Raw genomic sequence first — 14,507 nt, forward strand, 5'->3', positions numbered from 1 at the left:
ATTTATATGTGAACTTGGTGTTTCACTTCCTTTTCATTAAAACCTCTGCTGTGTGGGGTCTCCTAAGCCCCTCTTGTCAGTCAAATTTGTTGTAGCATTTAGATACAATCATAGGCAGTCCTCCTTTCTTGTTTCTCAGAAGTTTCATTGACAAACAACCATCACATGCTTCTTTTCTGCCCCAAAACTCTTAATCTATCCAATTTTTTAATCTTAAAAATTAAATCTTGGCCAGGTGTGGTGGCTCACGCCTGTAATCCGAGCACTTTGGGAGGCCAAGGCAGGTGAATCACCTGAGGTCAGGAGTTCGAGACCAGCCTGGCCAACATGGTAAAACCCCGTCTCTACTAATAATACAAAAATTAGCTGGGTGTGGTGGCGCACGCCTGTAATCCCAGCTACTCCAGAGGCTGAGGCAGGAGAATCACTTCAACCCAGGAGGCGGAGGTTGCAGTGAGCTGAGATCGCGCCTTTGCACTCCAGCCTGGGCGACAAGAGCAAAACTCCATCTCAAAAAGTAACAATATGTATCCTGTCAAAAACTCTCATTGCCACTTGGAACACATAGCCTAGTTATAAGTTTCACAACTATTCTCAAAGACTTAGTAAGAATATATTAGAAGTCCTTACTATCAATGCAGTTACTGAACTCCGTAAAAATAATTTCCACAGTGGTGCAAATCAATTGATTAGTATAGTTGAGTTGAATTCTTTATCACAACTTTTTGACAGGTCTTTATTGATAGCTTCACTGTGTAAGTTTTCTTTCTCAATGCCAAGTCTGACAGCCCTGAGTTTCAATTCAACTCTGCCACACATTAACTGTGAGACTTTGTTAACCTCTGTCTCTGACCTTTAATATTTTCAAGAGCAAAATGAGGATAATCATAGTACTGACTTCATAGGATTGTTCTAAAGATTGAGATAAGGTTTTAACACAGTGCCTGGTCCACAGTAAATATTGAAGATATGGAAAGTTCAGGAAACAGGCCGGGCGCGGTGGTGCATGCCTGAAATCCCAGCACTTTGAGAGGCCGAGGCAGGTGGATCACCTGAGGTCAGGAGTTCGCAACAAGACTGACTAACATGGTGAAACCGCATCTCTACTAAATACAAAAAAATTAGCTGGGTATGGTGGCGCATGCCTGTAATCCGAGCTACTTGGGAGGCTGAGACAGGAGAATCACTTGAACCAGGGAGGTGGAGGTTGCAGTGAGCTGAGATCACGCCATTGCACTCCAGCCTGGGCAACAAGAAGAAAGTTCAGAAAATGGTAATCTTATTAATTGAAGGTAGACCCAGAAAGTACTTTTCTTTAAGTACTTTAAAGGAAGTTTTAATTTTACTACAAAAAGGATATACTGTGTTAACCTATTTGCACGGTTTCTGAACTAATAACTTTATAGCAGAAAAGAAGCTGCTTGGGGTAGAGGAGTAGTAGGTGGGGTGGAGAATGCTCAATAAGAGATAAATTCTTTAGTCTTTTTTTGTGGTATGGCATCTCTTTTAAGGAAACTTTGATCCAAGGTACGTCAGTGCTGCTGTTTCCTCATAGTAAATATTTTCTTTTTTAACTTATAAAATCATAGCGAAAGGTTGAATGTTAATGAGGATGGACCTCAAAGCTAAGGTTCCTTTCTGTAAAACAAAGGTCTCTACTGGAGCCTGTTTATATAATGAAGCAGAAATAGAAAACACTGGCATTTATTAAGAATAGCTCTCCCTAAGGGGATTGTTTAATTAAATGAGGTATGATTCTAATTATAAGACTGGTTTCCACAACTCACACCAGAAAATTCACTCAACGAACATAATTAAATGACCCTCTTGTTTTCCTCCCTAAGACAACTGTGTTTTACAACATTTGGAAGTACACAGTAAACAATTATAGAGCGGGGCTTTATATGAGAACATGTACAGCTTTTTAAATAAGACTTTTTAAATTCCAATTTTAAAAGCTGTGCCCCTAAATGATAATTGTGGTTGTGATGATATACATAAGAACATTTAGAAAATCAACACATGATTTAAGCTGTTAGAAAACACACTAGCCTCTTAAAATACATTTTTCCAGTGTCACATCAGATAAAGCAAACTCAAATCCAGTGCCCATTGGATTTCAAGTTATCTTTGGGATAAATTTGATTAAAAGCGTGCACTTGACCAGTCAGAAAGGGCAGGTATATAATTCTTCAAACAAAAATTTACCTCACAAATATATCTGAAGGTAAGTACTGAATTTATTATAACTGGTAAATTTCATAGTCCTGGTACAAGCTGTAACCACTATTGACTAAAATTAGGTGTTTGCTTGCTCTGGAGATACTTCTGATGATCACCTACCAACTATTGCCTAATTTCAACCATCCTCCACATGGCCAAGGGAAGAATTGTGTAAACTACTCTGGGGTCATGTCAGTCTCCCCTGACCCTTGCCTCAAATGTGCGGATAAGAGAACCTGAAACAGCCAGTCCTTCCTTGTACAGTAGTAGGCCACTCAGGTTGGTGGGGGAGGGGACGGCAGTGCCACCCAATCAGAAACATGGTCGGTGCCCACGGAACAATGAGCTACTGATGAGGGTGTGGCCTGGAAAACGGCTTTTAGACAAAACTGTCATTTTATGGGTCAGCTATAGACAGACATGGCACTTCAGCTGTCTTCAGAATAATGTCACCCGGCCTCCTCTCCTGTCTTCTGCAGTCTTAAAAGACCTAGTCCCTAACTGAGGTCTGGCTTCTCCTCAGCCCTGGATGAAGTGGAGGTATGTGGAAGTAAGAGTCTCAGCAGAAAGATTGATTGTAGAGCTGAAGATGAGGGCGACCGTCAGGAAAGAAGACAGCTATTGCAGTGCAGAGGAGTGGGAAGCCTGGGGCTAGAAGTCAGGGTTCAAGTTTGTGTATACCTCTGTGTCAGTCCCTTACATGAGCTTAGAAGCTTGAAGGCTTAAATATTGCCTCACCTTCTCAACCTCATGCTCTGTCTTTCTAGCTTACTTTCTTTATTTGCCTCTTTTCTGCAGTTTCTCACGTGATATCCTCCTTTTTATCAGTCAACAACTACCAAGTGCCTACCTCTTGAAGGGGGCTCTGGCAAGGTGCTGTCGAGTAAACAAAGATATGTAGAAGATGGTTCCAAACGGGGAGCTTACAATTCAGATGAAGACAAAATAGAAGCAATTCAAAAGATAATCAAGGATATTTGTATGGGAAATAAGCCACTTAAGTGTAGACATTAAGAGCCCCAATAGCTCAGAAGAAAAATTACCATGGCTCGAGTAGGCAAGCAAGCTTTCATGACAGGTAACACTGTGCCTTTAAGTTCAGAGTATCTCCCTCTTTGGACCCTTGTGAAACCTGACTTTACATGTAGGTGAAAAGTTGAGTATAAAATCTATTAGGAAATTCTAGAGGAGAGATTTAGAGAAACTGATGAATATAATCGAACCCTAATTTCTCTTTTCATTTTTGGGTACTACTGAGTTTTCTTTACTCACATTCCGCATTCAGGAATCCTTCTTGGTTTATCTTTCGGGCCTCATTCGCCTGCTTGCCTTTTGACTCAGGTATCCTCATTTCTCATTCCAAGGTGCTTCCGTGCTTTGTCAGTACCCATGCTGTTCATGCTCTATTCTTGATGTGATAGAATTGGCTGAACAGTTGATAAGGGTACCATCAACATGCATTGAAAGTGCTCTTAAATTAAACCTACATCTTTTGTCTAGGTCATATACATCCCCAAAGTGCTATAAAGCGTATACAAATGGGATATAGCATGATATAGTAGAAACGACAGAGACTTTCAAGTCCCACAGACCTGGATATTCCAGCTTTATAACCCAGAGCAAGTTAATACCTCTGTGCTTCAGTTTTCATATCTATAGAAATCAGGTCTACTTCATAGCGCTGTTTGGATGATTAAATGAGGCAACCTATGTAGAATTGATACGGCTCCGATGAGTGGAGGAACACCAAGGTTCTTAGTCCTCATCCCGGTTTAGATAAAATGACACAGACACATGTGGAGTGATTTTAAGGATCGGAGAGTTTAATAGGCAAGAAGGAAGAGGAAAGAGGGAAGAAGCTCCCCCATACAGAGACAGAGGGAGGGGTGCTCCGAGAGAGGGAACCCCCAGTGGGGTGGACGTCAGCTAGGTATATATTACAGAGGCTGGAGGAGGCAATGTCTGATTTGCATAGGGTTCAGGGGATTGGTTTGACCAGGCATGTCATTCACAAAGCCCTTGAAAAAGCTAGCCCTCACACCCTAGCCTTTTAATATGCAAATGCAGGGTGCCATGATGTTCTACACACGTGGGAGTATGTGGAGGTGGCCATGTTGCCAGGAACATGTGGGGCAAGGGAAAGAAGGTCTCCGGAATCGCCATGTTGGGTGGGCCCTGTTTCTAATGGCCTTCATTTGCTTATCAAAGGTTGCCGGCCTGGCTCTAAGAGCCAAGACTTTACAAGAAATTTTCTGGAGATGCTTTAAAAAATGAAAATTTCCCAAGGACCCCTTTTCCTCTCTATCTGCCTAAAATAATTTCTTAATAACTCCTACAATAGAATGCTTCACATAAAAAGGTCATAATAAATTATAATTACAATGTGGTATGTGCCTGTAGAAAGGTAAATACAGCTATCACTAATCATTTTGTGATGTTGCAGAACTTAAAGCAGAAAACTATATCTTCAAAAATAGAAAATTTCTATTGTCTTTTATGGGTGTTCATAAGAAACTCCCAGATATTCATTTTAGATCTCCCTGCCTTTTAAACCTATCATTTTCTTCTTTTAGTTTCACATCTACATATGCCATCTTAATCTCAAAATGCATGTACTTTCCTTGTTTGGTCATCATAAACAGAAAAATCTGTCCAAGTTCATTCACATCACCTTAACTAAAACAATAGAATCTTAACAATCATCTAATTCATCTCTACACTGACTAAAATCACCTCTGTTTGAAACGCTTGTTCTCCAATGCCATAAAGAAATAGCACTTGAACATATATTTGTTTAGTAAGGGCATTTTTACTTCCTGCAGAGAGGGTATACTCGCCAGCAGTTTTGCCACGAGAGTACACTGAACAAAGGAGACGGGGTCATTTATAACCTGACATGTTCACCCTACTGCCCATTGGCCGGAACGGGACCTCACATTCTGTATTTGTCCCGATCGGCTAGCAACTTAGAACCTTTTAAAAGAGGCAAAGGTAGAGGAGAACAAAAGAAGGAGGAAGTAACTTGTGGAATGCTGAGAAAAGTAAAAATACTTTTAAATAAGGAAGAGGAACAGGCTATGACCTAATGCTTGCTTGGACCAGTATAAGCATGCCAGGGCAAATATTTAGGCTACATTGTGGGAGCCAAGAACATAAAGTACATTGATTTCTTTATTATGGCTAGCAGATATTTAAGAATGTTAGCACAGGTCTTTGAATAAATTTTGCTTTTAAGAGAAGTTACTATTTATTCCTAATTAGACGGGGAGGAAAGTCTTTGAAGAGGAACCTCTACTTTACTTTTTATACCTCTACCCTCACAGGTAGATAGCTATTCAACACTTCCTAAAACTGCCCAGTTTGAACATTCATTCTTACATTGTTTATATTTGTCCTTCGGTGATTGCCAGTCATTGATCCTAGTTGATCCTGAGCAACAAAGAATAAACCTAACCCACTTTCCATCCAGTGTTAACAACTTTAGCAAAACAGTCTATACTATGCATGTGAGGAGAGTGTGGTATTGCCAAGATTGAAGGGGCTGATAGTAGGGCTGCTAGAAAGAATGCAATGTTTGGAATATATTTATACTAAAAAATTGTTTATTTAAAATTCAAATTTAACTGAGCATCCTCTGTTTTCATTAGCTCAGTCTTTCAATCTTACAAGTTTGGTAGCTAAAGAAATCAAAGTTGAGCCAGTGAACTGGGGGCAGGAGAGGGAAGAATAGAGCTACGCCCTGCTCAGTTCTGCTCAGTCCTATCTTAGTTCTCTGGCTACTCAGCACATCTGTGGAAGCCACTTCAGAGCACCCATGCCTACAGAACATACTGTTTACAGTCACTTATTCTTTGATAACTAGCTCCCTCCACTGAAGAAAAACACACCAACTTTCCTTTCCCACTGCATACTTCCCGTGAACTTTAATCTTGCTAACCCAAACCAAATTTCTACCTCAAGGAGAAGGTAGGGAAGTTGTTCTTTGATTGCAGGGTCCCACATTACACCTTGCATACACACCCATGTCCCCCACTTAGCCCACGTCCACCACTTACCCCACAACTTTCACAGTTCAGCCCAAATATTTGAAGACAACTACCATTTTAACCAAAATGTCATAATTTTCTGACTTATTTCCAGTCTCTCCCATCATTCCTCACATTCCAGAGTCAATGAATTTTAAAGAGGTCAATGAACTTCAGTCCTCTGGATTAGATTTGAACACTTTTATGTATCTTAAAATTGCATTGCATCCAAATAGCTAATTAACATATGAAAAGGTGCTTAATCTCCTTAGTACCAACAAGGAAACACAAAACCACAGATACCATTGTAGCAGGACGAGCCACAGACAAAACCCCTTAGACACCCGGGTTAAAGAAGGAAGAGGCTTTATTCGGCTGGCAGCATTGGCAGACTTGCATCTCGAGAACTGAGGTCCCCAAAGAAACAGTTCCTGGCCCTTTTAAGGGCTTACAGCTGTGAGGGGTTCCACGTGAAAGGGTCATAATAGATTGAGATCTGTAGATAGCACATGTGGTTAGAATGGGGGGTTAATCTTTTAACCTCAGACCTGGTCATCAGTGGCACCGGCTGGTCTTGCCACTGACTTCATTCCTGTGTTTTTCAGCTTTTACTTCCTCCTTCTCTTCAGAGACAGGAGACAGTAAGAGAAATGGCCTGTCTCCTCACCACCACTTACCTAGCAAGATGACTAAAAGTTGAAAAGACTGACAAAATAAGTGTTGGCTGAGATACGTAGCAACTGAACTGTCTTACCTTGCCTGAGGGAGTGTAAGTTGGTACCATCACTTTGGAAAGCTGTTTAGCAAGATCTACTCAAGCAGGGGTATCCAATCTTTCGGCTTCCCTGGGGCACAATTGGAAGAGGAAGAATCATCTTGGGCCACACATAAAATAATACTAACAATAATGATAGCTGATGAGCTAAGAAAAAAAAATCACAAAAAAATCTCATAATGTTTTAAGAAAGTTTACAAATTTGTGTTGGGCTGCATTCAAAGCCATCCTGGACCACATGTGGCCCACAGGCCATAGCTTGGACAAGCCTGTACTAAAGTTTAACATGTGTATACCCTATGACCCAGCAATTCCACTCCTGTGTATATACCCAAGAGAAATGCATACATCTTTTCACCAAAACACATGAATAAGAATGTTCTTAGCACCATTATTCATAATGGTCTAAAAGTGGGAACAACCCACAGGTCAATAGTATAGTGGATAAATGTTTTGTGGTATATTCCATCAGGTGATGGAATACTATATAGCATTGAAAATGAACAATTATTGATATACAACAACATGGATGAATATCACAAACACAAAATATGTAGTATGATTTCATTTATATAAAGTTCGAAAACTGGCAAAGGTGATCTATGTTGTTAGAAATAAGAAAGGTTACCTTCAGGGAAAAGAGAAGGGTAGTGACTTGAAGGTGGCATGAGAAAAACTTCTGGAAAGCTGGTAATGTTTTCCTTCTTGCTATGAATGGGTATTACACGGATTTGCTCGCCTTAGAGTAATTCAAGCTATACACTTATGATTTGTACATTTTCCTACATGTATGTTATGCTTCAATAAAAGTTTTTTAAAAGATAGCATTAATTTGCAGTAAATCTAGTTTTTTAGCTCCTCGTGCTTATGCATTTTATTTTGTTAAAAACTCTAAACACAGCACTTCGCACTTATTCTTTTGAAATTTCATTATTTTGGTTGATTAAGATATATTAAAATCCTAGCTCTGTCATCAGTGCATTAGTTCTCTCACTATATTTTCAAATTTTATTTTCCCTCAGCTTTATTAATGCAAAAATGACAAAAAGTGTACATATTTATGGTGTACAATGTGATGTTTTAATATATGTATACATTATGAAATAATTAAATCAAGGTAATTAACGTATCATCTCACATACTTAACATTTTTGTGTGGTGAGAACAGTTAAGATCTACTCTCTTAGCCATTTTGAAGTATATAATACTTTATTAACTGTATTCACCTTGCTCTAGGTTAGATCTCCAGTACTTTTTCATTGGGTCTAATTGAAACTTTGTATCCTTCAGCCACCAACATCTCATTCCCCCCACCCAACCCCAGCCTCAGGCACCACCATTCTACTCTGCTTCTATGATTTTGACTTTTTTAGATTCCATATATAAGTGAGATCATTCAATATTTTTGTCTTTCTGTGGCCGGCTTATTTCACTTAACATAAGGCCCTCCAGGTTCATCCACACTATCATACAAGAAAGAATTTCCTTCTGTTTTACAGCTGAATAGTACTCCATTGTATACATTATCCAATGTTTTCTTTATCCATTCATATGTTGATGAACACTTAGGTTGGTTCCATATCTTGGCTATTGTGAATAGTGCTGAAATAAACATGGGAGTGCAGGGATACTCATTTCAATTCCTTTGGGTATATACCCAGATGTGGGATTGTTAGATCATATGGTAGTTCTATTTTTAATTTTTTAGGAACCTGCATATTATTTTCCATAATGGCCGTACTTCCAATTATATCTTTATCAAAGTCTTCTATCGTGCCCATGGAGGCTTACCTCTGAGTTGACACCAGAATACTAATCAATTTCCATTAGGTGTGATTGCTAACCAGCCAATTATATTTTCTTTATTCCTATAATTTTGTATATTTTACTCACAAGGATATGAGAAATTTGGCCAAATGCCTTAAAGTCAATATATACATTGTCTATAGCAGTCTCTTGATTTAAAAGTTTAATAACTCTTCCAAAATAGGAAATAATGTTGGCTTGCTCTTGGCTCTGAATCCATTTGACTCCTTTTAATCACCTCTTGCTAATCTAAATAACCATTGAGGCTGCTCCCAAATATTCCAACTCTCTTTCCTATTGTGCACATGGTAGGAGTGCACTTCCCTGTCTACTTGAAACTAGGCATGGTCATGTAATTTGCTTTGGTCAATGCCATGAGTAAAAGTGAAATACGTCACTTCTGGGAGTAGAATGAGTATACTCCACTACATCCTCTTTCCCACTACCTTGACAACCAGAATATTCCAGTTTGGGTCCCAAAGTGAAGGCAAAAACAGAGGAGAACCCCATACAACCCACAAGGGACATGTAGTATGAGCAAGAAATGAACAAGAAATAAGCCTTTGTTATTTCAAGCCATTGAGATTTCAAAGTTATTTGATAATGAAACATAACCTGTATTATCTCAACAAATACATTATGTTTACTGGTCTGTGTTTTCTGGGATCCATGTGTAGCCTCATCTTTTGAAATTCAAAAAAGAATGTGCCCATCTATGGTATTCCAGCCCATCTCTTGTTCTCCATGGTTTTTTGAGATTACTGACATTACACCTGTCAGTTCTTTCAGTATCTGTAGATATATGTTGTCTGGGACTAGCTAGAATTTATTTAAAATGACTGTGTGCTTTAGCACTACTTATCTTGAATTTCAATTCTTTCTTAGCAATGCTTGTTATACTTTTCAATCCTCCATGGTGGAGAAGGTAGAAACAAAAGAAAAGTTGTATGGTACACCATACTTAAGCTTCGTCCTTATTCCTCTTTTATTAATTACCTTGTTTTCAACAAAGCCTTTAAAAATCTCTCTAGGTTTTCTTAACTTTAGCATTTTTTGTAAGTCTTTCATTCTGGACATTCAATTTTCTTGTACCTTTCTTTTTATTATCATTATTATTATTTTAGAGATGGAGTCTCACTCTGTCACCTAGGATAGAGTGCAGTGACACGATCTCAGCTCCTTGCAGCCTTGACCTCCTGGGCTCAAGCCATCCTCCCACCTCAGCCTCCTGAATAGCTGGGACTACAGGTGCATGCCACCACAGCCAGCAATTTTTTTTTTTTTTTTTTTGGAGAGATGGGATTTCACTATGTTGCCCAAGCTGGTCTCGAACTCGGGCTCAAGCAATACTCCTGTGTAGGCCTTCCAAAGTGCTGGGATTATAGGCACAAACCACTGCACCTAGCATCTCACACCCTTCTTAAAAGTTCATAAAGCACCAAATTTACTATCTGAAGTTATTTATTTGATTTAATTTTATCTATTGACTGTTCCTGGCACATGCTGTGGTCTTTTGCTGCATTTTTAATGCTACCCTTTTTTTTTTAAACCTTAGTTATATGTTTCTTTCTTTTGTTCACTTCTTAACATTTGAGTTTGCCAGGACTTTTCCTTTTAAAGGTTATCCAATATGTAACATTTAGCACTCATTTTTTAGAATACTAAATACATTTTTAAATGTATACTATATACATTTTAAAGTTTGTCTGTTAAATGTACAAATATTTTTCCCTGAGTTATTTTTTAAATACTTCCCCTTAAATCTAAGGGATATAAGCGACTGTCTCAATTTTTTCCTCTAATACTCTAATATATCCCAATATGACCTACTAACAAGTTCCTCTCTGCTGGTCAGAATTAAACCAAAAATAACAGTTCCTTTTCTTAAAAAAACAAATCCTCTTATATTTTCTGTATAACCTATTCCAGTAACTTGGATTGCTCTGAAAAAGTAAAGGGTGTTTGCTTTTACTGTTCAGGCTGGTAGAGCATGATTTTTACAACATTTAGGCATGAGCATTTAATCTGCCCCAGCAGCTACAGGAAGGCCTTAGGAAATCCTAGTTTTCTCAGAACTAACTGGGCAACAAATTGAAATTTCAGCATTTCCTTCCATTTACAGCTTAAGGTCTTCCATCTTTCCAGCTGCCACACACACACACACACACACACACACACACATACACACACACACACACACACACACACACACATACACACACACACACACACATTTCTGAACTCTTTTCTTCCATTTATTTAACATTATACCTTTATAGTCTTAATCTCTTGCCTATATACAAAACTCTAATACTCACTTACATATAAATACACTCACACACGAATCACATCTACACTTTTTTTTTTTTAAAGAGAGAAAAAAGTAAAAGACCAAGGTAGAGAGAGGGTAAAAGGAAACATGAGGACAGAAGAAAAAGAAGTCTGGCCTGAGTGAATAGAGCTTAACAGCCCACTACAACTGGACTTGCCCTGCGAGGGCCTACCCCTTCCTGCAAATGAGTTGAGCCGTTCAGCTACCCTCTTTCACCCCAGCCTCTTTGTAATGGAGCTCACTTATGCAACAGCTGTTCAGGGTGGGAGGGTTCTTCCTCTGTATAGAAATTGGCCCTTTTGAAGTGTGGCTCAACAACTCTGGCATTTTCACCACTATAAGCAGGCCGCAGGTTAGAACAAAACAAATGGAGAAAGAGCAATAGGAAAATGAGCAAATGAATATATCAGATTTCCTCTATTTCAATTTTCTTTTTAGAAGACCTATTTGGAGACTGCTTCCTGTCACCATAAAATCCTGAACATTTGTCTTGAACATGAACACTCCAAAAGAAGAATTCCAGGACTGGCCCATAGTCAGAATAGCAGCTCATTTACCAGACCTCATTGTCTATGGACATTTCTCCCCAGAGCGACCCTTTATAGATTATTTTGACGGAGTCCTGATGTTTGTTGATATTTCAGGCAAGTGCAAAAGGGATGTTTGTTTAATGTGGATGAGCAACAGGCTCGTGTGGGAATTCACATGCAGAGCTTGATTGCAGAGTGGGGAGGCCATTCTGGAGCCCTTGGGCTGTCACAGCAGATGTGCTCCACTGAGAACACAAGAGGGAGGAAATAGCTTGTGGCCCTGGCTCTCTCTCATCCTCCCTTACTCAGGACTGCCAGTCATAGGCATATCTTTAACATGCTCAAGTCCCATTCTTTGCTCCAGTATCTCTGCCCCAACTTCACTGACTCATCCTCTCCAGCCCCAAGCCCCATACACATCCCAGTCAAAATTGACCTCAGGAAATGATCTCCCTAGATGATGTTTACATCTTACTAATAAACTTGCCACCTCTTCAGAAGTGTTTGAAATGTGTGTGTTTTTGTTGCCACGGAATGAAAATTTTATTCCCAGTTAAAGAAGTTGCAGTTATCACTGTACAGTTGAGAATTTGGAAGAAAGAAATATCTGGAGCCTTTTCCTGACCCCTAAAATAATAGCTAGAGGAGGCTGCATGTCTGACACTTGACCAGCCACAAAGATCCTTAAGAAGAAACTCTGCCTGTTTTTAAAAGCTGAGGCCGCCGGGCACGGTGGCTCATGCCTGCAATCCCAACACTTTTGGAGGCCGAGGAGGGCAGATCACAAGGTCAGGAGTTCGAGACCATCCTGGCTAACATGGTGAAACCCCATCTGTACTAAAAATACAAAAATGAGCCTGGCATGGTGGCGCTCGCCTATAGTCCCAGCTGCTCGGGAGGCTGAGGCAGGAGAATTGCTTGAACCCGGGAGGCGGAGGTTGCAGTGAGCTGAGATCACACCATTGCCCTCCAGCCTGGGCTACAGAGCAAGACTCTGTCTCAAAAAAAAAAAAAAAAAAAGCTGAGGCCCACTGCCTTCCAGGGTAGTCCTCTTCTGGCTCTGTTTGATTCCCCCAAGCAGCCAAGGAAACCAGCTGCACATTTATTCCAGGTTTTACTGCAATGACTGAGAAGTTCAGCAGTGCCATGTACATGGACAGAGGGGCTGAGCAGTTGGTGGAGATCCTCAACTACCACATAAGTGCAATAGTGGAGAGTAAGTGTTCCCATAGGTTTCTGGCTTGAGAATATTTCAATTCATTGTTTTTTCCGTAGTTGTCAATTATAACCTGATAGAGTACAATTGCTTAGCACTCCTTCTCTTCCGCATGAAATGTGTATAAAACCAGTCTTTTTTGAAATATGATATAGTATAACTGAAGAAATAAATATAATCAAACCTCACTAATACAGACTATTTGAGGGAAGGGATGTTTTGTGTTAGAGGGCTGAATTATAGACTGCTTTTAAAAGAACTGTAGTAGTAATACTTTTAGTTATATTATATATCCAAGTATTTATATTTATTTATATTTATTTATTTAGAGACAGAGTCTTGCTCTGTCGCCCAGGCTGGAGTGCAGTGGCACAATCTTGGCTCACTGCAACCTTCGCCTCCTGGGTTCAAGCAATTCTCATGTCTCAGCCTCCCCAGTAGCTAGGATTACAGGCGCCCGCCCCCACACCCGTCTAATTGTTGTATTTTTAGTAGAGATGGGGTCTCACCATGTTGGCCAGGCTGGTCTCAAACTCCTGACCTCAAGTGATCCACCTGCCTCAGCCCCCCAAAGTGCTGGGATTACAGGTGAGAGCCAGGGTGCCCGGCTATTTTTATTTATTAATTTTTTTTTTTGAGTCAGAGTCTCACTCTGTCTCCCAGGCTGGAGTGCAGTGGCACGATCTCAGCTCACTGCAGCCTCTGCCTCCCAGGTTCAAGCGATTCTCCTGCCTCAGCCACACACGTAGCTGGGGTTACAGGCGTGCGCTACCATGCCCAGCAATTTTGTATTTTTTTCAGTAGAGATAGGGTTTTACCATGTTGGCCAGGCTGGTCTCTAACTCCTGACCTCAGGTGATCCTCCCACCTCAGCCTCCCAAAGTGCTGGGATTATAGGCGTAAGCCACCACGCCTGGCCTATCCAAGTATTTTTAAAAGCCAGCATCTATAAAACCCAAAGACAGTCATTAAGAGATTGTTGTATGAGTAGATAAATGATTTATAATTAGCTTCTCAATAATTTGTCTCCTAATGATGGATGCTGAAGCACTTAGAGTGAACTGAAAACTTTAGTCCCCTTGTCAACCTCTGCCTGCCATCTTGTTTGCATTGTTAATTCAAACTATTCATGAAGACAACGGTTTACTCTGTTATGGTGAACTCCTGGCCTAGTGTTTTATCAGACTCTGAGTTCCTTAGTAATATCTTGATGTTACCCACTAGACAAAATTTAATGCTTCATAAAAGCAGGAACTATGGTTGATTCCTTTCTGCATCTGACTTGGCACAACAGGTGCTTAACCAATCCATGATGATGCGTAACTAAAAGAGAGAATGGCCATTTATGCCATACCGTCTAAATAAACAAAATACAAAGTTGGTAATAACCAAAAATGCAAGTGACTATGGTTGTGATTTTCCCATTCCCTGACTCCTAGTTTTTGTGGAGTCCTGTCATTCATCCACCCACCCATGCTTACACAAGCCCCAGCCTGTAACATATATTGATCAATAAATTAATTAAAAGCATTCCATTATCGTGGGAGGAGGGCAGCTGTCTTCAGACCTCATCAGAAACCCTAGCTGCCTTTCTCCTGTC

At 40.0% G+C, this 14,507-nt stretch overlaps 1 protein-coding gene across 10 annotated transcripts in view; it reads left to right on the top strand.

Moving 5' to 3' along the window:
- Positions 1 to 806: 806 nt before the first annotated feature.
- ADCY10 (adenylate cyclase 10) overlaps positions 807 to 14,507 on the top strand; it is a 108,803-nt gene continuing 95,102 nt past the window's right edge. For 5 of the 10 annotated variants that reach the window (XM_003824603.5, XM_055112001.2, XM_055112006.2 and 2 more), the window contains exons 1-3: positions 807 to 2,763; positions 11,600 to 11,805; positions 12,803 to 12,907. In XM_003824603.5, the coding sequence (XP_003824651.3) occupies positions 11,658 to 11,805; positions 12,803 to 12,907 (253 nt within the window). In that variant the 5' untranslated portion in view covers positions 807 to 2,763; positions 11,600 to 11,657. Of the gene's footprint in view, positions 2,764 to 6,853; positions 7,018 to 11,599; positions 11,806 to 12,802; positions 12,908 to 14,507 lie in introns of all 10 variants that reach the window. The other 5 variants (XM_055112002.2, XM_055112024.2, XM_055112009.2 and 2 more) reach the window with 2 other exon arrangements.

Source organism: Pan paniscus, chromosome 1, assembly GCF_029289425.2.
Source record: "Pan paniscus chromosome 1, NHGRI_mPanPan1-v2.0_pri, whole genome shotgun sequence".
In the NCBI taxonomy this organism is placed as follows: Eukaryota; Metazoa; Chordata; class Mammalia; order Primates; family Hominidae; genus Pan; species Pan paniscus.